Below are 25,298 nucleotides of genomic sequence, written 5' to 3'. Positions count from 1 at the left end.
TAAAATAAAAGTTGGCATTGTAATAAATTAAAGAGTGCAGAGTTTTTTTTTAATGTAAGTTCAAAGTACAAACAATGAGAAGATGGAGTCAATAATTGTAAAATATTTTCTTATGTACAACTGAAACCAGGTTTAAAACATAAAGCCAATCATACATTACTTCTTCAATAAGAATAGATCTATATATAAAATGACCAAAAATTGTTAAATCTTCTCAGTAAGCATCACATTTTTTTTTTTTTTTTTTTTTTTTTTTTTTTTTTTTTTGCGGTACGCGGGTCTCTCACTGTCGTGGCCTCTCCCGTTGCGGAGCACAGGCTCCGGACGTGCAGGCTCAGCGGCCATGGCTCACGGACTCAGCCGCTCCGCGGCATGTGGGATCTTCCCGGACCGGGGCACGAACCCGTGTCCCCTGCATCGGCAGGCGGACTCTCAACCACTGCGCCACCAGGGGAGCCCCAAGCATCACATTTTTAAAAAATTACTCTATCATATGCTCAAGGAAAGTTATCAGAAATTGGTACAAAATTTTCTAAATACCTAACACGTAATCTTCTCCATTCCCCACTTTTTATGCCATTACTATTAAATGTTTTTTCCCTTCAGAAATATCTGATGACTCTGCAGTGGGTGCTTAGAAATTCAGGATACAAAATTCATGCTTTCCCTAGCTATTATCAATTATATATTTTATCCAAAAAATAAAAAAACAAATAGTTACAATAGTGATAAGAATTTGTTTTATTGTGTTTTCCATAGATAGTAATAAGGTTTTTTGGTGAAAAAATTCATTACAAAGACAATCTATAATTGAATCAGTAACAAAAAAATTTTTGCTTTAAATGAGTCAAGTATTCTGCATTTGAAATTCAATTTCATAAACATTCAAGATTAGTGAATTTTGATAGGAAAAAAGACTAACAGAAAGGAAAAAGACACCTTTTTAACAGATAGCGACTTAGAGGTTTTTTTAAAATTTCTTTGGGAAAACACACAGTATAGTTATTTTTTTAAGTCTTTTGCTTCAAGTCAAGTGAACTTTAGACTAAGAAATTTTTTAAATTTGCCAAGAAATTGAAGTGTTAAAAATAGTCTTCTCCTTATTCACTTAATTTCATGTTTAAGGAAATATTTGACAGATAAGTTAACAAAATGCAAAAGAAGTTTACCTGCATTTTTATATAATAAATTCTAGCTCTATAAAAAATTTCCTGGTTTTACACAAAGGCCAATTTTTGACCTTCATTGATCCATTTCTATGTAGTTAAAAAAATACAGTATCAAATCTTTCTCCCTCCCCCCAAAAAAAACTAGAAGAAAAATTTTTAATTGTGAGTGTGTGAATGTAGCTATGCATATTCTCAAGCGTACAAAGCACACGAACATCACTTTACTTGGAAAATTATTTTCATCATACTGTAAACATCTTTTCCTCTGCATCTGGACTTTTCAAAATAGTCTTTGGTATTACTAGCTATTGTGCTTTGAAATGGAAACTTAAGGGATTTCTGTAGCGGTGCTACATAGACATTTTAAGATATAAATAAGAAAAATGCACTTGGAATAAGTTACAGTTAGCTGCTTTTGCATAATTTTCAAAAACTACAGTGTATGCCTAGTCACAGTTTTATAAGAAAGAATATCTCCTTTTTCAACTCCTTAATTTTAAGGAACACTTAACCATTTTGGCTAAAAATCCATTTTTGGAGTGGATCTGATGGATTGCATGACACTAAGCTTGGATGCTCTCCACTTGCTGAAAGGCACATTTTAAAGAATGAATTATATAGAAGTTGGTCCTAGAATAAAAAGAAATACAACAGACATTAAGTTTCAAAACTCAAAGTTAACGGAGAAATATAAAAACAATTTATGGTCTCATGGAAGCCAAAGAGAGACTTATGTAACGAATATACACCATTCTTAACTTTTAATCTTTCTAATATCTACTATGTCTGATAAAATCTTGTTGGTTTTTGGTGTAGGCAACATCATTTATGCCACCACTGTTCAATTCACAGAAGGTGTTATATAAATGAAGAGAGGTATGCAGAAAAAGGTCTCAATCAAGTTCTCAAATAACAAATATTTCATTGATATAAGTGATAAAACTCTAAAAAATCCAGTCATAAAAGTCAGTTTTCTAGTGTTCTAGAATTACACAAAACAATATTCAGGTAGGAACTGTTAGTTTCCAGCTAAGTTTTAAAACATATGTTTAAAAACAGAAAAAAAGCCTTTCACATATTCTCTCAATTCTAGATTCATGAAAAAGTACTAAAATAGGGAAGGAAAGAATTAATCACTTTAGGTAAGAAAAAATAATTATTTTTCTCTTCTCTGCCAGGAAAACAAAAGTATGACTGTCACAAGAAGCATCATAAGAAATTCTAAAACATATACAAACAAATATTACTAATAATCCACAGACATGTTGAACTGCATAAATCATGCTGTAAGATATTTTATAACTATTTTGCTCCTAAGAGTATTTAATTCATAGATATCTTCTTTCTTACCACATGGGTAGACATACGTAATGACAAAGTTAACAAAGACAGAAATTCTGACAGATAATATCAATACAGTATGTTTCATGTATTTTCCCAGATAAGCAATTAGAGCTAATCAAAATAATTACATAAAGGGGTGAATTAATTGTACTGAGGTACCTTCTGGATCTCCCATATCTGTTCTCCAGTGACAAATGTCTTGTGACCTTTGTAAGCACATGCCTTCAGCTGAACGACACCTTGAGCAGCATGAAGACATAATTCCTTCTGGATGTTATGCCGAATTTCATGTTGAACAGAGTATTCAAAGTACTGTGAAAGGAAGAATGCTGTTACTGACGAGAGCACTCTATATCCTCAGTTGCAAAATTGTCAGCCAAAAAAAAAAAAAAAATCAGCAACTCACTGAATAATGGAGTCAGGTGTACTTCACCAAAATAATACAATGAAGTAAGTATCAGAATCGTAACCTGAGTTTTTGGGACAGAAGATAGTATAGCCTTTCTCCAGCCTATCACCAACAGATAGTTAATTAAGAAGGCATTGTCTTCCTTCCCATGTCAGAAATTGGAAGCTATCAGGTAGGATGGAGGCTAGAATAGGTTTGCCACAGAAAAGAGTCTGGAAACGTTTAGCAAGCCCATTAACTACCTCTTTCTCTCCACAAGTGTTTCTTCTCTCTTATTCATCTCAATTAATGGCACTTTCATTTAAACTAGAAACATTTGAACAGGGTACTCTTGGGAATTCCCTGGTGGTCCAGTGGTTAGGACTCTCTGCTTTCACTGCCATGGCTCATGTTCAGTCCCTGGTTGGGGAATTAAGATCCTGCAAGCCGCACGAAGGTGGGGGGCGGGGGGCACACGATGACACTTTTCCTGCCTCAGTTTCCTTGCCTGTAAAATGGGTAATTTAATAACTCCTACCTCATAGGGTTATGAAGATAAATGGTTTAATACATGTAAAACATTTAGACCAATAACTGGTACATGGTAAGCATTCAATACATTTTTAGCTATTGTTACTATTATTGATGTTTCTCTCTCCCCACATGTCCAATTAAGTGGCCCCTTAGTCTTACTGAAGTTTCCTCTCAGATGTTACCATCCCACCGATCCTTACTTCCACATCCTCACTTCTTTTGTTCAGGCACTCAAAATCTCTACTGCAATACCTCCAGGTACCTCCAATTTCTGCTCCTATAATTTGGTCCACTCTGCTGCCAGTTATTCTTTTGTAGCATTGATTTGATCCCTTACATTCCCTGCTTAGTGATTCACAATCACTACTGTTGCTAAGATGAAGTCCACACTTCTTTTTTTTTTAAATTAAGGGTACTTTAATTAATTAATTTATTTATTTTTGGCTGTGTTGGGTCTTCGTTTCTGTGCGAGGGCTTTCTCTAGTTGTGGCAAGCGGGGGCCACTCTTCATCGCGGTGTGCGGGCCTCTCACTGTCGCGGCCTCTCTTGTAGCAGAGCACAGGCTCCAGGCGTGCAGGCTCAGTAGTTGTGGCTCACAGGCCTAGTTGCTCCACGGCATGTGGGATCCTCCCAGCCCAGGGCTCGAACCCGTGTCCCCTGCATTAGCAGGCAGATTCTCAACCACTGCGCTACCAGGGAAGCCCCCACACTTCTTAATCGGTACGTGAAATCTTCCACTTTCAGTCTAACACCAACCATTGTCCCAATTATACACTATGCTCCTTTCACACAATTCTACCAATGCAGAACATATGTATCCATAACTCCACTTTGCTTTACTCCCTAGAATATCTTTCTGGGTCCTTTTCTGCCTAGCTAACTCCTTTTGATCCTTCAAAAGCCAATTCAAATATTACCTTCCTTCTTTAGTTTTCCCTGAATTTGTCTTATGCACAAAATTACACTTTTCTCAGGCTTCCCATAGTGCATCAGAGATAACCTTCATAGCACTCTATTGGAATTGTGTGTGTAGCTAGCTGACTTCACCATAGAACAAAGTCAGGCAGTGTATCTAGTAATAACATCCATTATACATCAAATATTTCATAATGTTGACATTCCAAAGAAAAAATGAGTGAACATAATTGATTTTCAATAGTGAAATTATTAGTCTTAGCACTAATATTTATTGAGCCCTTATTATGTGCTAGGCAGGGACTGTTCTAAACCCTTTATGTGTATTAGAGTAGGCACTCCACAAACATTAGCCGAATTAATCTTGAGTTCCCCTGGTCTTAGCCTCATGCTTAATTTATCTCATTCCATAAATATAATATCATTTTTATAACTGATAGCTCTTCAGATGGAGACATTGAAAAAAAATGGGTTTAGATCACGAGAACAGCACTCTGGCTGTATTTCTTTAAGAAAGATAAACCTTAGGATTTCAAAGATGATAAGAAAGGCTGACCAGAACTTTACATTACTCATATTATTTTTTAAAAACCACTAAAACGGAAGTTATAAGGAATGGAGAATAGTTGAAGATACTTAGACAACCAAAGAGTATGTTATTATCTAGTTGAGAACACTGGAGAGAATTTTACCTTAGAACCAGGACAACTACACTGGAAGAGAAAGGGGAAGAGGCAAAGCATTGTGTTACAAAGCCATAATGAATTAAACGGCATTGCACCAGTATATTAGTCAATTTAGTCACATTATCAGAATACTTATTTTCATTTGGCATAGTGCAATACTGTTACAATGGAGTTTTATGCTATAAAAAAAATATCATTATCTGGTCAAAACAGTAGAAGGGAACATGAGGAAATGATCGAGTTCGATGATATCTCAAAAACATCTAGCACTCAAGGAACTACAATTCCCAAACTAGTTTAAATGCAATGCTTGATTGAAGATAACATTTAAAGGAAATAAATCAAAATAAAATCAATGGCTATGTCAGGGTGATAGAAGCCAGAGTTATCTTCTTAAAATATAAACTAGAAAATATAATTCTTTAGCTCAAAATCCTCAGGTGGCTTCTGTCACACTTGGAATTAAATTCAAGTTCCTTAACGAGGCCAGCAAAGCCTTATATGACCTGGCCCCTAATTCATGTCTCTGACCTCATTTTCCACCCCTCTCTTCCTGGACCACTCTGCTCCAGCCACACTGGCTTTATGCTTGCTCTTTTTACCTGCCGCTGGGCCTCTGGCCTTGCGTCCTCTGCCAAGATGCTCTCCTCCTGGAACATGGTTCCCAACTCCTCAGGCCTCCACTCTAAGGTCACCTTCTCAAAAACGTCTTCCTGAACCTCCAAAATTAACAACCCCCCCGCACACACATTATCCCCCTACTCTGCTTTATTTTTCTTTATACCTAAAATTACATATTTATTTTTTCCTTTCCTTCTAGAATATAAGCTCAACAAGATAGAGACTTTGTCTTTTTCACTACTATAAGAGTGTGAGTTACATTATAGGCGCCAAACAAACACTTGTTGAAAGAATATGTGAATTATTTCAGCATCCCCAAATTTCTAAAAGATGGCTATATGCTATTTATAATTTAAAAATTATTTTAGAGACAGAACTATAAAAACATCTTTATGGCAATGATAGGAGAAAAACAGACAGAACAATGTATAAAATATATCTTCAACTTTTACGATAAAATAGATGTAATGCTAGAAGAAGCCTGAAATAAATTTATAAGTATTTATATTTAGTGATAAGATTTTTACAAATGAGGAAATATTTCTCATTGCTCAAAACCTTAATTTTTACTAGGATAGTCCAGTGTTATTTCTAAAAGAATGTAACTATTTATATAATTATGTTTTCTTCTAATATATAGTGTATAAGGAAAATTTTTAAGATATGAATATATATACACATCGACATATATGTACATATATGTATATGTATATGTATATATCTGTGTGTGTGTGTGTACCTCCATCAAACTTTTAATATCATGAACCACAAAAATACAGTATGAACATGATGTTATTTGCTGTCAAATCCAGTTAAATATAGCCTTTACGTATAATTTAGCAAAATCACCATGCTAATAGTCATGCAACATCAAAGATTCACATAGAAGATCCTGTTTTTCATTTCAAATGGTATTATTCTATTATTTTCTCATTTACCTTTCTACTAAATGGGTAAGCAACCTCAAACTGCTCTCAGAGGCAGAGTGAAAATCAAAATAAAGTACTCTACAACTTCTATATGAATTGCCAAACTTAATCTAAAAACGTTTCACATACCAGTTTACCGGAACATAAAATTGATTTAGGGATTCTGAAAAACGCGCAACAACTTACTTCTGTTTGTAGGTACTAAAGAGAAGGGAGGATTTTTAGTGCAGTGCTCACCTGGTTTCCCCCAAGTCCATGACACGTATACAAAATTAATGGTTTGCCTCCTTGATTATTTTCTCCAACATCCAGACATAGAGGCTGACCAAGACTCTTAATCTAAAGGGAAATTTTCAAGTTATAAATTTTTTTAAAAATCTATGTGGTTTATATTTTTTCGCAGTTAATTTCAGGAAGTGGTGTTAATAATAATGTAAAATCTCAAAAGCAATAAAACAGAAAATATTTCAGCAATTTTTCTGAATCACATAAATATTGGTGGAAGGGAATATACCAACTAAAAAGGAACAGGAAAATACTCACATATCCAGCTATAACAGGATTAAGGTCTGGCACGTACGCTTCTGGATAAATATTGTTCAGATACCATGTAAAATTTTTACACTGAAGGCGGTGCTTTATTTCAAATCTTTTTGAAAGATCACCAAATGACTTCTGGAGAAAGATGAGAAGTGAAGGCGGATGTTTAATTAAAACAGAACTGATAAAGTACTTCGAATGCTACTATTTGTATTTACATTTAGGTCTTAAAAAAAAAAATTGTGGGCCAAAATATAAGATGCGATTTAACTACAGTCACCATTCATTCAGGCAACAAGTATGCCTGGCTGCTCACTTCTGGCTTCAAAGAGAATCAAGGACCACTGCAGTGCCGACCTAGTGCTATTTTGTTCTTCCTTTGTGCCACAAACCTCTGTCATGGGACAAAGATCCCTAGCGAAATGCTGAAGGCAAAAAATGGTAGTGGGGGCATCCAAAACTGATCCTGGTTTTATACGCAAAAGTGGTCTGTAAAGTGTGGTGTGAGAAAGCAGGTATAGAGAAACAGTGCCAACTGTGCATCATGTAACATATCTCTTCTCCAGTCAAGACCACAAAAAGCAACGCAGTTGGGAATATTTTTTTCTAGTTTTAAGGGTATTGCTTACTCCTAACACTATCTTCTAATAATATCCTAACAATAACAATGTTTTAGTAGAAAAAGTCAAGTTATTAATCAATTGTATTTTATTTTCCTTTACCTTATTTAAAAGGACTAAGAAAACTTAAAAAAAAAAAAGCACTAAAATTGAAAAGGTATTTGGTACAGGCAAAATTTTAAAGAAAATTTACAGTGGGTGCCTAAATATATGAAAAAGTAAATACTCAAGCTTATCAGTTCAACTAAGGAAAATATTTTCTCTGCCACCTTCAATGTTTTGAACCCAGGTGTTTTAGCAAAAAGTATGAAACTCTGAAGGACTTCTGGGTAGCTTATGCATTTTACCGTATGGATCTACTTGCCCTATATTAAAAACAAGGGTTTGCTGGCTCACTTGTCCCTCTGTTGGTGACAAGAGAGCATAAACTGTATTTAGCATCCACTCGCCTGGTTAGCCAAGCACTTTTGTGCAGTACACAATCTGCCCGATTTGTTTTGGTGGCCCTGGGTAAAAAGTTAGCAATCTGACCCAGTAGTGCTCTGACTTTGCATGGTACTGACATGTTACAGGGAGATACCAGAGACCAAAGAAAAAGTGAAATGAGGTAACCAGATCTTTCTTTATGACATTCGAAATGTTGATGCCCTTTAATCCCAATATATACCGGCTTGCAAATCGGCACTGTTTCTTACAAAGAGTTGGGTGCCATTTGCCGAAGCATGTCCTTAAACTCTCCAGTTTATTTACCACATCCAATGTTGAAACTGTTGGGACTCAGTTCTAATGCATTAGGCATGATGATTCTGCAGAGCTTTGATCTAGGACAGGTCAATAACAACCACAGTGCCATGCATTTGTTAGCAATTATTTCCTTATTTCACAGCTGCTCTGGGAGACAGGCAAGTATTTTATCTCAAGACAGGGAGGGAGAGAGAAGAAACGTGGTGGAGCACATGCTCCATGTCAGGCCAATCTGTCAACCACCCTATGAAGCACCATAACCATTTCACAGTCTCAAGGGGCTTTGCCAAAGTCACCCCTCCAGGGAGCAGTGGAACCAGAACTGGAAATAAGAAAGCTTGATACTTCTGGTTCATTTTCCTGCCCCATTCTGACACTGTCTAGCTCTCCAGTTCAAAATGTCACTTAGCACCTTGATTTAGGTGCTAATCACATCGCCTAAAACCAGTTAAAAGCAGTTCCACTTAATCTTATTTTCTTTGAGTAAAATACTGAACCAAAGCAGTTACAAAAACTAAATATCTTCCATATTAAAAGGATAACATCAGGTAGAATGCCTCAACTTTTTAAATGCAGTTTACTTGACTTTTTCAAAAAAAAAAAAAGAAAGAAAGAAAAGAAAACTGACATCAATGAGTTATATATTTTTGAGTTCAAAAGCCCAGCTTTAAAAATAACTTTTTAAAAAAATGTTTTAGGCTTGAGTTGACTCAAACAGGTAAGAGGACATGTGAACTTGTGGATTTTTACCATAATTTAATTATTTAGTCCTAACTTACTTGTTTAACAATTTTTGCTGCATCTGTGTTTCTCCTATAAAATATTTCCTTATATTCATCCATCCAGACTTCTGCAAGGCGAACTTGGTTGCGAGCAATCACCTGAGTGCCTTTTGGAAAGGTATGAGGGCTTTTGCTGCGAAAAACATGTCCAACAACAGAGCAAGGCATAATCTCCAACTGCCCACCACATTGCCACACCTGATAATTAATGATATTTGTTTAAATTTACAGTATTTTAGGAAAATCAAAGTGTTGCTTTTAAGTTCACCTTTAAGATACTAATAAAAACAAAATAAGAGATTTATTGCAGCTTTACAAATAGTCTCTGTTCACTGCCAGTTCAATTTAAGTTCTCAAAGATAAAGAACTATTATTAAATGGTACAGACCCAAGAGACAAAAACCCCCCACATTTCCAGAAATTACTTTAACAAAATAGTGATTTCAGATCTCTCATAAAAGTAAAAGTCCACAATTTCTTCTTCTTTTTTTTTTTTTTTTGCAAAAATTATTCAAGCTATCTAGTATCCACACAGAAGACCAATGGCTCTTCTGCATTTGACTTCCACAGCAGACTTGGAGAAAGTGAGCCCAGACTCTATTTATCTCTTGTATATTCAATTTTGTGATCAAGAAACAAATTCCAGACAGTCATTATTACCAAAGCACAATCTATTAAACTTGATCATTATAAAAACTTCATACTATTTAGAGATAGAGGGTCAAAGAACTTATTTGCATTAACTCTAAAATGGCAAATCACTAAATCAATACCTACTCACTTAAATATCTTGACAGTTTGTTCTGCCATAAATGAAAAATCTAAAAGTCATGTTTAATAATATGTGCTAATATTAGGGCAGTGGTTGTATTCTCTCTCTCTCTCTTTTTTTTTAAACAAGTGAGAAAGCTTGGTGATATGTTTTGTTCAACAGACTGCTTAAGATCCAACATGTGCTGGGGGTTAGGAATACTTAAATGAATAAAACAAGACCCCTGCCCTTAAGCAGCTCAAACTTGGCCAAGATCATCACTGCCATTATGTGATGAAGCCAGAGCCAAAACTTAAATCTTCCAACTCCTAGTTCAGTTCTTTTTCCACTACATTCCAGCCTAAGTGATAAGAAATGAATGACAAAATCATTGTAGAAAATGAACTCATGAAATCAAATATGTATATGTGGAGACCATCTAACACCTTTCTTTTATTTCTCATATTAACGTTTAATATGTATAGGGAAAAAAAGCTTGTTTAATCCGAAGAGTTAAGTTCAATGTCCTTTAAAATTATACATAAATGTTTTTCCATGCTGACTCGCTTGATAATCAACCAATTTCCTGAAGCAGTAGATTTAATTATATTTATCTTGGCTGGAATTCAGTAGCTACAAGTGCATTAATTGGTGTTACTGCCTGGACACAGGCGTTTAACTGATTCTTCTTGTTACACTGGCAGCAATAAATAAATATATTAAGTTACACTTTAAGAGGAAATATATTTATTCTAAAATTTCTAACAATTAAATTTTAGAAAGCACAAAAAGTAAAGACTACATTCATCCATGATAATCTGTATCAGCCAACTAGAAATATATATTTCATTGTTTAGTATAAGCGCTATATTTATAAACTTACTCTGAAAGACATTTCTATATTTTCACCTCCCCAAATTTCCATTTCTTCATCGTAAGTTCCAATATGTTCAAAATAGTCTTTTGATATGGAAAAAAGGCCTCCTGCAAAAGTGGGTGTTCTGAAAAATAATCCATTGTTAAACTTTGTTATAAAAACCAAATAAGGAAAAAAACATATTTTAAGAGCAACTGAATCAAATGTACAAATAAATTAAAGAGAGATGACAATTTCAAGGCTTTATATAGATTAATAAAAACTAAAAATGCTATCTTCAAAGTCAAGTTTTGGGGGATGGGGAGGAAGAACTTTAAGTATCCTTCCCTAGCGGAACAAAATTATTGTGTCTTCTAACCAAACTTAAAAGATTCTCAAGGGAATTCCCTGGTGGTCAGTAGTTAGGACTCCGTGCTTCCACTGCTGGGGGCCCGGGTTCGATCCCTGGTAAGGAAACCAAGATTCTGGCCTCATGGCTCGGCCAAAAACAAAAAAGATTCTTAAGTAATGATTATAAGAAAGACATAAGAGCTCACTTAATTCTACTTCCTACTCAGTAACATCATGTATAAACAAGTACATAAATATATAAATGACTTTCCTATTCCTTCTATACAGAATATGTGTATTCTTTATTTTGTTAATGTGAATTACCTTTGTAGAAATTACTGTAAAAAGCAAAGAATGCATACATATTCAAATACTTGAACTGTATATAAGACTTTGAGAGCAATCATCTTACTTAATTGGATAAGTTTCATCCTTCCTTCTTTGCTGCTCATGATCGGGAAGTGACTCCCAGCCAAATGAAAGACTCCAGTCAAAATTCCCACGGTTGTGGTTACTTCCATAAGGAGAAGGTTTGTTGAATTCAAACGTGTTCAGATCTATGGATGCAATATCTGGGCTCACGACAGCAGTGTAGTTCTCAGCTATTCTGGCCAACAAAGGTTCTAACCAGCCATAGAAACACTCACCTAGAAGGAATACAATTTTAATTAATTCAATGAAAACACTCAGGGTTTTTTTCCTTTTGTGTTTTGGAAGAGGGTTTACAGAGAAATGAGAATAACCAAGTCTTTAGTGTTTTGAACATTTATATAGGGGAGATTTCTTAAAGGTTTCTTGTGAGATAAGGGTAGGATGAAAAATATAAGACAAGATTAAGCATAGTTAGGAAATGACTGATTTTTTTAACCTTACAATGGAAGCAAAATGATACTGATATATTTAAGTTTCAGACTGTGTATTTCTGTTTAAAATGGGCCATGAATCAAGGATAATGTTTTGCTGATCCATACCACCTAGCTCCAGAAGTGTTCTGATTTACTTAAACTTGTCTCCCTGAGTAGAGTAACTGAAATCTTTATTTCTCTGACAGGTTCTTAGGAGAAAATAAGTAAAGGAATCAGAATATTCTGATTTTAGCAGTTGGAGACGAAGTACCATTCAAACCTGCCCAGCGCTAATGAAAGAGAGTGGAGGAGTGGCATGAAAGGTCTGGGTTCTGGCCCCAGGCCAGGCTGTCTCACATCACACATAGAGTTCAGGAGATGTGGCATGTACAATGCTACTCAGGGCTTCCCATCATTCAGTGGAGTTTGGCAGTCATGGTCCAGGAGGACCATCAGACTCATTTGCCTGGAGGGGAAGAATGCCCAGTCTGACAGTATTGTAATTTTTGGACCAGGAGAGGGAATGCTGGAGAAGCAGCCATTTCCTTTTGAAAACACCTCTCCTGGATTACCTTTAGACCTTTCTTAAATGCTGGGTATTAAGAGAATACTGAGGGCTTCCCTGGTGGTGCAGTGGTTGAGAGTCTGCCTGTGGATGCAGGGGACACGGGTTCGAGCCCTGGTCTGGGAGGATCCCACATGCCGCGGAGCGGCTGGGCCCGTGAACCACGGCTACTGAGCCTGCGCGTCTGGAGCCTGTGCTCCGCAACAAGAGAGGCCGAGACAGTGAGAGGCCCGCGCACCGCGATGAAGAGTGTCCCCACCCCCACCCCCCCCCCCGCCCCCCCGCCACCGCCTCGCTGCAACTAGAGAAAGCCCTCGCACAGAAACGAAGACCCAACACAGCCAAAAATAAATAAATAAATTTATTAAAAAAAAAAAATAGTCACAGGACAAGGCAGTTCCCATTCTACCATTTAAAAAAAAGAATAAAAAAAGAGAATACTGAATGTGAAAGCTCTAAAGAGACTCAAGCAAATCCAAAAGCCCTTCTGTAAAAATTAGCGTATGCTCAAAACCATTTGCTTGGTCAAACATAACCTAAAGGCTGGCCAATCCAAAGCTAAACACTCACACAAAGAGTAAAACTCACTAAACTTAGAGCTCGAGGGAATAAGTGACATTTTAATAATACCTAACATGTACATTAAACATTGACTCTAAAAATACTGTCTAAGTACTTTATTTAAAATCACTGACACTGAAAAAAAATCAAAATACAAAGAGAAAAACCCCAGCAGCAACAAAAACTAACAACATTCATGGGAAAGATACCAGAAGCTGTAAAGGGGCACCCCTAACTTGGCACAAAAAGGAGTGTGTGAATCTTTGGGGGAAAAAAAAAACTGAAATATAAAAAGTAAAAGTGTTAGGACAAAGTTTAATGATAGGGTTGACTACACTTAAACAAAACTTTCACTCACTTTAAAGTATAGTAATCAAGAATAATAAGGAAAACCACATTTTTTTGACAAAATGAGCATATGAAAAAATCCTAGGCATGGATAAGTCGCTGGGGAAGCTGTTCACTGGAGGCCATAAAGTTAAGGAGCCTCAAACAAAAGGACGTAAGATCTTTGAATAAGTGAAAGGAATTTCCTACCCAGAGCTGTAATCTGCTTGGGCTGTCACTGCTATAATCACTAGCTGAAAATGATGTTAAAGAAAATGCAATTAGGCATTTAAAGAAAATGCTTCCTTACCTTTTAAGTTAGAGGGAGGGGGAGGGAAAATATTACAACTATGTCTATACTTGTATACTTACAGTGAGCATCTAAAAATGTGAGTGTTTCAGCTGTTGCTACTGTTGCTCCTAGCAACCTTGCAGTGATCAGACCTTTTCTCTCCTTTTGTCTGACTATTTTTACGATAGAAAATTGTTTTATATATTCCTCTAGTTTACCATGCAAGTACTCTGTAAGAAAAAAAATCAAGATTAACTCCTTTCTAAGTATATTTTCATATATATGAAAGCTAATAAAGAAACCACAGAGCAATGGGTCCTCCACATGCATAATCTTAACGGTTGTACACATCCATCCTTAAGACAAAAATTATATCTTCAACTCTTATTGGAAAACAAAAATTATATATACAGATCTTAACTTTTGAACGATTATAATGCGTGACATTACCACACATAGTTATCCTGCCCATGTCATATCAGTAAACACAATGTGTTTGGAGGGGGAGACTTCCAAAGGAATAGGCCCCAGGAGTTAAGAAGACTCATTTAGAGGCCAGAGGAAAGGGACAAAGGAGTGAAAGAAACTGAATTTGGCCAAAAAGATATTTGATTCTTATTTAAATTGGCATTTAAATCTGCAAATGTATAGAAAAGTTTCAAGTATCAAAAAAATTATCTGATATTTAGGCAGTGGTCAAAATAATTTAAGACCAAAATCTTGAGAGAAAGATGAGTAGGAAAATCCAGGGCTACAGCAGTTTGGGAATATTTCTACAAAGAATCAGCAAAAAATTTTTGAAAACTCTAGAGTCTCCTGACACAGAATTTTTTCCAGTAAAAATACGAAGGAAGAAAAGAGTATGTAAATCAGGAATGAGGTTAGAAACAGGCAAAATTTTAGTCATGGGTGTGTATAATTTAAGATACTCCATAGTCCAATTTGGATGACATACATACTAGGCAAGAGTTAAAATAGCAGGTAAAAGAAAAACACATCAATCAAGTCAATCAAGTGTTATCCATATTTTTAAACAATGTCTTAATCCTGCTTGTTCACCATTGAATTCTTGACTCTTTGTTGAGTATATAATGCAGTTCTTCAAGTGGCCTTCTTGGACCCATAGCACAGACTCAAAAAGATTTGGGAATATTGAGAACACCAGCAAACATCCTGGGTAGATGTTTGCTTCTACCAGATTTCAAAAGCAATTGCAGGTGACTTTGACTTTATCTGTAATTACATATTTTTAAAAATTCTCCAGTGGTGCAGATAAGAGAGTTGCTTATTTAAAGCTTAAACATTCATGAAGGAGGTAAGAGTCCAGGAATAACTTTTGTGGAAAAATAAGCCTATCTAAACATTATCGTCTCAGAGTAACAGATTAACTTATTTAACACCTTCTAAGTACCTCAGAATTAATACTCCGAAAGACAAGTAGGATTGTAATTTGTCTTAAAAATATAATCATAGCTATTTCTGCTTTAATCATAGACTTATAGAGCAGCAACTTAAAAATAGAAACATTTTAAAGGTCTTAATGGGAGTTGATTTTTAAAACGGAGTCACTACAGATTCCTTCAATAAATCCTCCCACTGTTCATATGTTAAGAAATTTTTATTCATCCACAACTTCTGAACTTCCTATAAATTCTTACCTGCCCTTTAAATTTAGCCCCCATCCACACCCTAATTTTATGAAGTTAAAAACACAAAGCCATGAAATCAGATTTCCTGGGTTTGATTTATAGCACCATTACTTTTAGCTATGTGACCCTGGGCAAATTATTTTACCTTACTGTACCTCGGTTTCTTTACCTATAAAGTGAGATAATAGAAAAAATGGGGCTAATAGGACTAACCCTCACAGGGAATTGTTAGGAGGATACAATGAGAGATTATTGTACAAATAAAACATTTAAGACAAGAACTAACTAGCACATGGTCTATGCTCTGAAAATCTTAATTATATTTTGTTTGCTATCATTGGGATTTAGCTATCAGTTAACTGAGTACCTACATATTTATGCTGCTTTTCCTTAAGCAAATTGAAGTCAGGGACTATGGTTTCTACTTCACAAGCTCTTCTGTGGTAACGAGGGACACATTTTCCACAGTGGGGGACTCATTAGATAGTTCTTTGACTGATTCAATAAGACAAATTACACTACTATTCAAAGATAGCCCTCGCCAAGAAAACTTTTCCAAATCTATTGTTGATTGCTATAAAGAATTATAAAAAATACTCAGACCCTTTGACCAAGCAGTCCTACCTCTCCTAACTTATCTAAGGATATAATTCAAAAAAAGAGAAAATAACATAAGCACAAGGATATTTATTGTAGTATTACATATAGTAAGGCTAAGGGGTAAATAAAAGTGAATGGTTAAGTAAAATGTATCTAGTCCATTTTTGTCATTAAAATTAAAGTTTTGAAGGTAACAGAAACAGGCTAATAATATTACATGAAAATGTCAGATTTCAAAACTAGATTTCTGACATGGATATAATTAGATAAACATTATATGTTTATGTAGACAGTGATTAGGAAAGAAAAGATTAAAATGGTTGAAACATTAGGTTAAAAATGTTATGCTTTATTCACTTACAACCACGTCTAAAGTCTGGATACATCTTATAATTAATTGATGACATGTCATCTAATAGGTAGTGGGTTTTTTTTCCCCATGGTCTGTAAAGTAATGACTTACCTTACAGTAGATGGTGCTTTGGATTTGACGGAAGAGTGTTATCTTCAGTTTACAGATATAAGGAAACTGCTCATTAGTGCTGGAGCTAGAATTTGACTTTAAGGAATCTAGTTCCAAACTTGGGCTCTTTCAGGAATAAATTTTGCAATCGTTGAAATAATATGTATTTGTTTGGTACTTAAAATACTTGTAATGTTTGAAAACTCAGCAAATTATAGTATTTGTCTGATTATCCTTGTGAGTCCAATTTAAAATGTGTAACTTAGCAACTGATTATTGACATAAAATTAAGTGAAAATTCATTAAAGATTTTGGCTAGCTTTGTAAATGGTATTGGAATATTTAAAAGCGCCAAAATAAAACAGGATGTGGTAACTCTTCAGTAATTTTTAACTACTCTTTGATATTATTAATTAATAGATTATTTATATGAATACCTCTAATCTTTAAAACAACCCTAGGAGTTATGTACTAATGTATTCCCTCATTTCTAAGCTATACAATTATATACTTCTTATAAGCGATGGCATGTTCGTTTAATTGGCTGTAAGGGTCTTTTATTCTACTGGTATGTAAACTAATGATGTATTATACAATAAATTTGATGAAATATGGCATTTCCCCCACTTTACAGATAACGAAACTGAGGTATAGGGGGGTTAAATAACTTTCCCAAGTTACATAGCTGGTTAGGACGAGAACTGGGATTCAAATCAAGGCAGCCTAACTCAAGGCTCAAGTGTGTGCTCTTAACCACTATGTCTTACAATAAAAGTCTCATATTGAGGACTACAAAGTTATAAATAATGGTGTTTCACACGTTTTACACATTTCTGAACTCCAAAATATTTGAATATGGACTTCCTTGGATTCTCCCTTCATCCATCATATATAGCATCCAAGACACTATATTCAAGATCTGAGGTGGCATACAGAGAGCACCATATACCCAAATAGACTTTGGACAACGCCACATGGATTTACTTAGGAAACAATGTAATTTGCATGTGCTTTCTTACCATCTACACTAGCATCATCCACCAAAATGATCTCCTTCAGCAATATGGCAGGTGAAGAATAGAGCACGCTGTGGACAGTTCTAAGCAGCGTGGACCATGCTTCATTATGAAAAACTATTATGACACTGGTGGTAGGCAGGGGAGGACAGCGCTTAAATTTTTGTTCAATACATCTAGAAAAAGTCAAAGTAGAAGAACAATTATGAATTTTATTACTTTATTTCACAGCTATACCATTACTAAATTATCATTATTTAAACCTTTAAAACAATAGAAATGATAGTGGACACTTTATTTATATGTAAGATGATCTTAATGCTATATAAAGGCAAATAGATCAAAACAAAATTTCTTACAAATAGACCACTTACCCAGAGATCATGTCCACTGATATTGATCACATGTCACGAATTAAAACATGCTATTGTAAGCTTTCTCCATAATATAATTTTAAATACAAATAACATTTTAAATAAGAAAAATAACCTAGAAGGGAGACAACCTGTAAAAATAGCAAATACTTGTAACTGCTCAAATACAAACCAAGTTTTTTTCTTTCCTTGTAGAAATCATGCATTTTTCTTAACATTTGCAATTTTTAATTATTAAATGAATATTCATCTTTGTAGAGATTATCTTAAATTAGATACTTTCCTAGGAATGTAATATTTTCTAAGTTTAATCAATTTCCTTAACCGGTAACTGAACCAAAAGGGGAAAAAATTGCTTACTAAAAATCCTATTTCCTTCAGCAAAAACTTAAGTACCTACCATATGTCACATGCCATGCTGTGTTAAAGATTTTGCTCCAGTAAGGAGAGAGACCCTAAATAGTTTTTGACTGATTAGCGGTATTACTCATTCACTAAAAACTTTAGTTATAAATTTATCTTGAATTCATTTTGATAGCAATGTCATCCTCAATGAAAATAATCTTCATATGAAGCCATTGGGGTGTGTGTGGGTCTGTACAATCTCCAGGCTTTGAGAATGGAGATGACCACAGTCCCTCACCTGCTGAGTTGAGGTGAGGATCAAATGAAATAACATATAGGAGAGGGCTTCAAAACACTGTAAAATCAAACAGAGTGAAGCTGGGACATAAAACATGTGTGATCTATGGTAGAGATAAATAAGTAAAATAACTGGATCTTTGATAACCATAAATGGTTGTACAATTTTAGACAACAGACTATGAAATCCTCCTACACAGTCAAAAGCCACTATAAGTAGTGTGTGAACAATCAAACAGTGCTGTTCAAACCCAAAGATAAGGAAGTAAACCATTCACTCATGGAGATAGGAGCCCAGCACACTTTGGTTGCCCTGCCAGGGCCAATGGGGAAACCAGAGCCCCCAGAATGGTGGCCTGGGAAAGCCACCCTAAAAGAGAGATTCTACAAACTCTCATTAATTACTACGTTTACAGCCATACCTCAGTATGAATGTGTTTCAAATCCTTTCCTGAGAGGACGTCTTTAGGTCGAAATATTTGTAGTGATAAGAAAGGAATTAAATTAGGGATAAAATATTGAGAGGGTGTCAACACCACTGAGTAGGAAAAGAGGAGGAAGGTGAAACTGATTTTGCTTTCTAGGACCATCATGATTTTAAAGTGTAACATACATGCATAGCCAGAAGAAAATAATCACATTCATCCTCACTGGTAGATGAAAGCAAATGATTTATTCTAAAGTGAATTTTGGATAAACTATCAATTAAAAATAAAGTCCAAACACAAACTACCTATTTATCTATCTTCGAATTAAAATTACACGGAAACAAATGACTAAATATAAGCTTGTATTTTTAATACATAAAGTCTTATAAGCCAACATAAAAGTATAAGTAAAAATTATGAAAAGCTCCATACTATAGTATTTCTTTTTTAGGAAAAATATTTATAATTTTGTCTTATAAGCATTTTGGGGAGTGAGTTTGGGGATTTAAAAAAATTTTTTTCCTATATTTATTTGCCACGTGACTAATTAATATAGTATTAATATAGAATTATGAAAAGGTTTTGAAGATTTAAAGTATGACACTTTACAAAAATTCACACTAGGGCTTCCCTGGTGGCGCAGTGGTTGAGAGTCCGCCTGCCGATGCAGGGGACACGGGTTTGTGCCCCAGTCCGGAAGGATCCCACATACCGTGGAGCGGCTGGGCCTGTGAGCCATGGCCGCTGAGCCTGCGCGTCCGGAGCCTGTGCTCCGCAATGGGAGAGGCCACAACAGTGAGAGGCCCGCGTACCGCAAAAAAAAAAAAAAAAAAAAAAAAATTCACACTAATAAAGTGTTATCTCCTTAATCTCACAAGGCTTTCCCTCAGTTTAAGCAAGGATTTATTTGCTTAACTGATAAGTACTAATATCAAGTAAAAGTGTCATGTTATATCATCAATGCAAGTGATAATAAAATTTCACAGTATGATTTCATAAGCCCCATTTATTTTGAAACAATTAGCATGCTCAACTTATGTTTAAAAGTTGTTTCACATGTCATTTAAAGTAGTGAAATTCAAATAACTTGCCAAAGTGATTACAGATTCCCAGTCAAACCATTTGAAAAATTTGGCATCCAGAAATGTGCTTAAATTATCAGTCACAAGACCATCTGGCTTCGGGAGAGACTGGATCTATATTTCTAATGAGCATGTAAAAGATTAGCAGTTCTTCAGAAAATGTGTTCCTTGATGATATAAGTTAAATTTAAAGTATGAAAGTATTAAATCTTCACAGTTCTAGGTACACATTCCTGTCCAAAAAAAAAGGTTCTTTGTGTGCATAGCTATTTTGCACTTACATATTGATTAACATTATTGAATATTACTGCAGTTTCTCAAAGCTATATTGGAGAAAAGGCTTATCCTGAGCTCCCTTTGTCATGTCAGAGAATAAAAATCATGCTTCTTGATTTGTGATGGGAATTGCTTTTCAATCAAGACCTCTCCCAAAATCAGTAAAGGGCCATATTGCATTTTAACCTATTAGCATAAAAAAGGAACTATACTATGCCCTGTCAGAACAACTAGAATATTTTACATTCATTTGTTTCTTCACACATTCATTTTAAATGATGAGCAATTTAACCTTGAATCACACAGATTAGAATAGAGCCACAGAAATCTAATCTACACAGCTTCAATATTGAGGAACTCATAGTTGGAGCAGGTATTCATGATCATAAACCTAGAAAAATATGAAGGAAGCAATAGACCTAAGTCTACTAAAGTACTTTTCTTCAGGTTCACTTATAAATTTAATTCTCATAACTAGAAAGCAAAATATGTAAGCACTGTTTGCTTACAGTTTGTCTATCTTGCACTTTTAACAAATCTACAGATTGTTTAAAAGTGCTGAAATTCATTTTAGCTGTTTCAGTTCAAATAGAGCATTTGAATACTACCTCAAAGATAACAAGATGGTTAACTAAGAACAAAGAGACAGCACAGTAGAATTGGGGTCTGGGGGGGATTTTAATCAAAATACTGTATATTTGAGATTAACATGTAAACAAAGTGACAATGAAAAGCAATGTTGGCCTCTCAGAAGAGAAAGGGAGAAAACTCTATAAATACAAGAGCTTATTCAACAAAACTCCAGAGAAAGAATCACAGTTGAACTAGTAATTAAAACAATACTGTCGGGCTTCCCTGGTGGCGCAGTGGTTGAGAGTCCACCTGCCGATGCAGGGGACGCGGGTTCGTGCCCCGGTCCGGGAGGATCCCTACATGCCGAAGAGCGGCTGGGCCCGTGAGCCTTGGTCGCTGAGCCTGCGCGTCCGGAGCCTGTGCTCCGCAACGGGAGAGGCCACAACAGTGAGAGGCCCATGTACCGCAAAAAACAAACAGATAAAAAAACAATACTGTCTCTTAAAAGAAAGGTTACAAAACACAGGACATTCTGAAATGTAGTTATAGCACTAAAAGTAGCCACAAAGTCCATGACTTAGCTCATAAACTATCATAGCTCCAAAATCTTGGCACAGTTTTTAATATTTCTATTCTATAGCAATACACAGAAGAACAGAAACAACTCCTCCACCTCCCACATTTCCCATAAAATCCACCTCATATTTCCTCCTAAATGGATGAGAAAACTAAAGCATTTAAGAATAAAGGATTTCCTTGTGGTTCTATAGAGGTCAGATCTAGAATTCAGTTTTCTAATTTCTAAGATGATAATTTTTCACATCTGCAATGCCTCACTAAACATAGATATAGAAATCTAGCCTCAATAACAATAAGCAAAAAATAATTAAGACAGGTTAAATAAATGGTATTTGTCGATTCTTTGCCTCAAAGTGACTAAAGAACAAGCAACTTCCTTAACTAATGCCCCTCCCCTGAAAACCCTCCTGATAAACACTAAACAGTGAATATTCTTCAACATACTCAGGAGGTCGAGTGTCTGGTCCAAGATCTCGGTGTAAAGAAATCCTGTCACTTGCAAAAGCATTAAAACAGTGTTTTGCTTCTCCACGTTCTTTTTCCTTCTGCTCTTCAATACTTAAATTGGTTGTCTTGAATGCTTTGCCAGAAGCACCAGGTGCATTAGAATCCTGAGGCGGGCGGTCAAGAATGGGTTTCAGTTCTGCTGCTGTATAATATCCTTGCAAACAGGGTCTCTCACCAGCATCAATGTTTTGCCTGACAGGTGCTCCTATTTGCATTTTTGGCATTGCATCTTTAATATTGTTTACAGCTTCTAGCATTAAATCAAACATCTTGTTTTTGTTTTTCATGTTTCTTTCCATCCTTGATTCCTCTTTGGAATATTGAACACTTACTTCTCTTTGCATTAAAATCAAAAATATTATAAAGAAAAAAACTACTGCACCAAGTTTCCAGAACTTTTTATGGTAATGTCTTTTAAGATGTAGTTTTACTAGTCGTTTTAGGTGAGCCATTCTGACATTAAAAGCTTGTCACTTGACAAATAACAGTTACAGTTTCCTCTGTTACATATATTTTTTATCATAGATTTGCTGGCAAGAAGGTTTCCTTAAATTGCAATACCTATAAACAGAAATGACAGGTTAGTAGCTATTCATTCCTATGGGCATGGTTCACTTCATTCGCTCAGCCAACAACTGAACATAAGCTATAAACAATGTACTCTTATGGTTAATAACAATACAAAGATATCTTGCCCTCAAGAAAATTACACTTCTGGAAGAACACAGTTGCTATCATTAACTATAATCTATTGGGGTTATAAAATATTAGAGACTTCTCTCCAGTAAAAAATACATTGTTAACTCTGCCTAATATCTGCCATATAATATGCATAAATGAGTTTTATAAATATATTTTGAGTTTTTTTTTAAAAAATCTTAGCTCTGGGGCTTCCCTGGTGGTGCAGTGGGTGGGAATCTGCCTGCCAATGCAGGGGACACGGGTCCGATCCCTGGCCCGGGAAGATTCCCACATGCCGCGGAGCAACTAAGCCCGTGTGCCACGACTACTGAGCCTGCGCTCTAGAGCCCGTGCTCTGCAACAAGAGAAGCCACGACAATGAGAAGCCCGCACACAGAACAAAGACCCAACACAGCCAAAAAAAAAAATTAAAACAAATAAATAAATAAATTTATTTTTTAAAAAAATCTTAGCTCAATAACCAAAGGGCTAAAGAACTTCATTAAGCTGATTGTAAAGAAAGGGGTAATCCATAAGAAAGCAAAGGTACACTGACAGGTACTGTCAGGCATACATCTAAAACTGTGGCTTTTAAGAAGTTCACCATCAACCTATGAACTTCAGCTAAATCAATTAAGATGATAAAGCAGCTTCATCACCAAGTAAACTGGCATTCTCCCAAATCTGCTCACTTGATAGCACTTGTTGAATTTAACAGATCCAATAAAGACTGGAAAATTAAGATAATGTGTTGTTGTTATATAACAGCTATTTTCAATAACTCACACAAACACAAAAAAATAAGAAGAAATAGAAAAAAAAAATGGCAGTGAGCATCACTTGGAAGTGTCTCTAAAGAGGCAATAGAGATCATTAAGTTATAAAAGCAGTATCTGGTGCAACAAAATGCTGCTTGCAGTTGATCCTAAGAACAGAGCAGCATGTTTACCAAACCCTAGTATGGGACATCAGGAGCAAAAGAAACGAAAAATAAAAGAGGACATTGACTACTGCCTGAATCACAGTGAAGATGGACTTTCTTCATGATGTCTAAAAAAATGTACTGTGAAGGGTTCAGTACATGATTACATACCATGCACCATTATAGTCAGTCAAGTAATTAGCAGAGACAAAAGGGCAAGGAAATGCCTTTGCTCCCTAACCCTAAACACATTTTAAGAAAAATGTCTATAGGAGTAAAAATTAACACTTTATTTAACTTCTTTTCCAAAGTTATCACTAAATTTAAAATTTAGTGATATTACTAAATTTAAAATAAGAAAACCAAGTTCTGAGATGGATTCTCTGGCCTTTAGCAAAAAATTTGAAGCTGAATAAACAAAATAGGCAGAACTTGAAAACTTAGTTCTACATACTATTTCTAATTGGACTGCTCTATATGTTTTCAGTACAGACTGGATACTTTGGTTCCAGCAGAGACCTCATTTATGATGTTTTGCCCATAAAAATGAGATTCCAATATTTCTGAGCTTTGATTGCTTCAAGAGCCTCAGGTAAGGATTAAAATGACCTCTTAAGATTTTAACATCATTTTAAGATATAATGTAAGGAGTTTCGGACCACACAATTGCGGTTATATCGTTTCCTACTTGTCAAATGTTGTGCTAGGCTATGGCTATTAAGGTACCTTAAAGGTAAGCTTCAAGGAGCAGAGGTCAGTATGAACGATGGCACTTCAACAGGCAACCACAAAGCAGCATGATGTGATGGAGACTACGAAAGCACATGGAGGATACGAAGAAATGTTAGGGAAAATTTCCCAGCAATGACACCACTGAGCAGAATCTTGACAGATAAGCAATTTTTAGGCTGGTGGACAAGAGAGAGGAGAGAGAGGGAATGGTAGATGCAAAGGCATACGGCAAGAAAAGATGTGGTCAATCCTTGGGTACAGCAGAAGTGGAGGGCACAGGCAGGAAAGGGCAGGAGGTGAGGCTGGAAGGTCAGTTAAAGGTCACAGTGAATTTGGAATCTACCAATTTTGTCCTGAATCAATAGAATGGAAAGTACTGAATGATTTTAAGGAAGGATCGTAATCATATTTATGTTTTAGAAAAACCACAGGTTCCTCGGCACCAGTAAACGTAACGTATACCAAAGAGTTGAGGGAAGCAGGAAGGATGGAGAGGGCTGACTCAAGAGAGTCCAAGAAATGAGATCGAATAGGACTTGGTGAGAGAAAGAGAAGAATGGGAGGTGGATGGGGAGAGCGATGACATTGACAAAGGCAGGGAATATAGGTAGAAAGATTTGGGATGGGATGTTCAATTTTGGTCATGACAAATTTGAGGTGCTGGTAGGGTTTCCAAGGTGAGTTCCCATGAGCAAAAAGATACATAGGACTGAAAATTAGGGAAAAGCTCTGTGCTAAAGATGAACTTTGACAGTCTTGGGGTACAAAAGAGTTCACCTACAGTATATAAAGTAAAGAAGGCCAGAGAAATAGCTACAATTAAGGGTTAGGGGAGGAAAAAAGAGAAACTGGAAAGAAAGAGCAAAAGGAATGAGAAAACAAAACAAAGGAGAATCAAGGGAGAATAGATTGTCAGATAATGTATCCATGTCAAGTGGATACAATCTACATCTT

The 25,298-nt window shown here is 35.6% G+C and overlaps 1 protein-coding gene across 1 annotated transcript in view; it reads right to left on the bottom strand.

Moving 5' to 3' along the window:
- Positions 1-279: 279 nt before the first annotated feature.
- GALNT3 (polypeptide N-acetylgalactosaminyltransferase 3) overlaps positions 280-25,298 on the bottom strand; it is a 46,054-nt gene continuing 21,035 nt past the window's right edge. Inside the window, exons 2-11 of the mRNA XM_060015686.1 lie at positions 21,947-22,570; positions 17,552-17,724; positions 13,901-14,050; positions 11,643-11,877; positions 10,907-11,024; positions 9,270-9,470; positions 7,130-7,261; positions 6,824-6,925; positions 2,673-2,825; positions 280-1,799 (exon numbers count right to left, since the gene is read on the bottom strand). Of these exons, the coding sequence (XP_059871669.1) occupies positions 1,677-1,799; positions 2,673-2,825; positions 6,824-6,925; positions 7,130-7,261; positions 9,270-9,470; positions 10,907-11,024; positions 11,643-11,877; positions 13,901-14,050; positions 17,552-17,724; positions 21,947-22,461 (1,902 nt within the window). The 5' untranslated portion in view covers positions 22,462-22,570 and the 3' untranslated portion in view covers positions 280-1,676. The remainder of the gene's footprint in view (positions 1,800-2,672; positions 2,826-6,823; positions 6,926-7,129; positions 7,262-9,269; positions 9,471-10,906; positions 11,025-11,642; positions 11,878-13,900; positions 14,051-17,551; positions 17,725-21,946; positions 22,571-25,298) is intronic.

This window comes from Delphinus delphis, chromosome 7 (genome assembly GCF_949987515.2).
Source record: "Delphinus delphis chromosome 7, mDelDel1.2, whole genome shotgun sequence".
In the NCBI taxonomy this organism is placed as follows: domain Eukaryota; kingdom Metazoa; phylum Chordata; class Mammalia; order Artiodactyla; family Delphinidae; genus Delphinus; species Delphinus delphis.
Note: the sequence above shows the minus strand (reverse complement) of the source record. Positions and strands in the feature narration are given on the sequence as shown.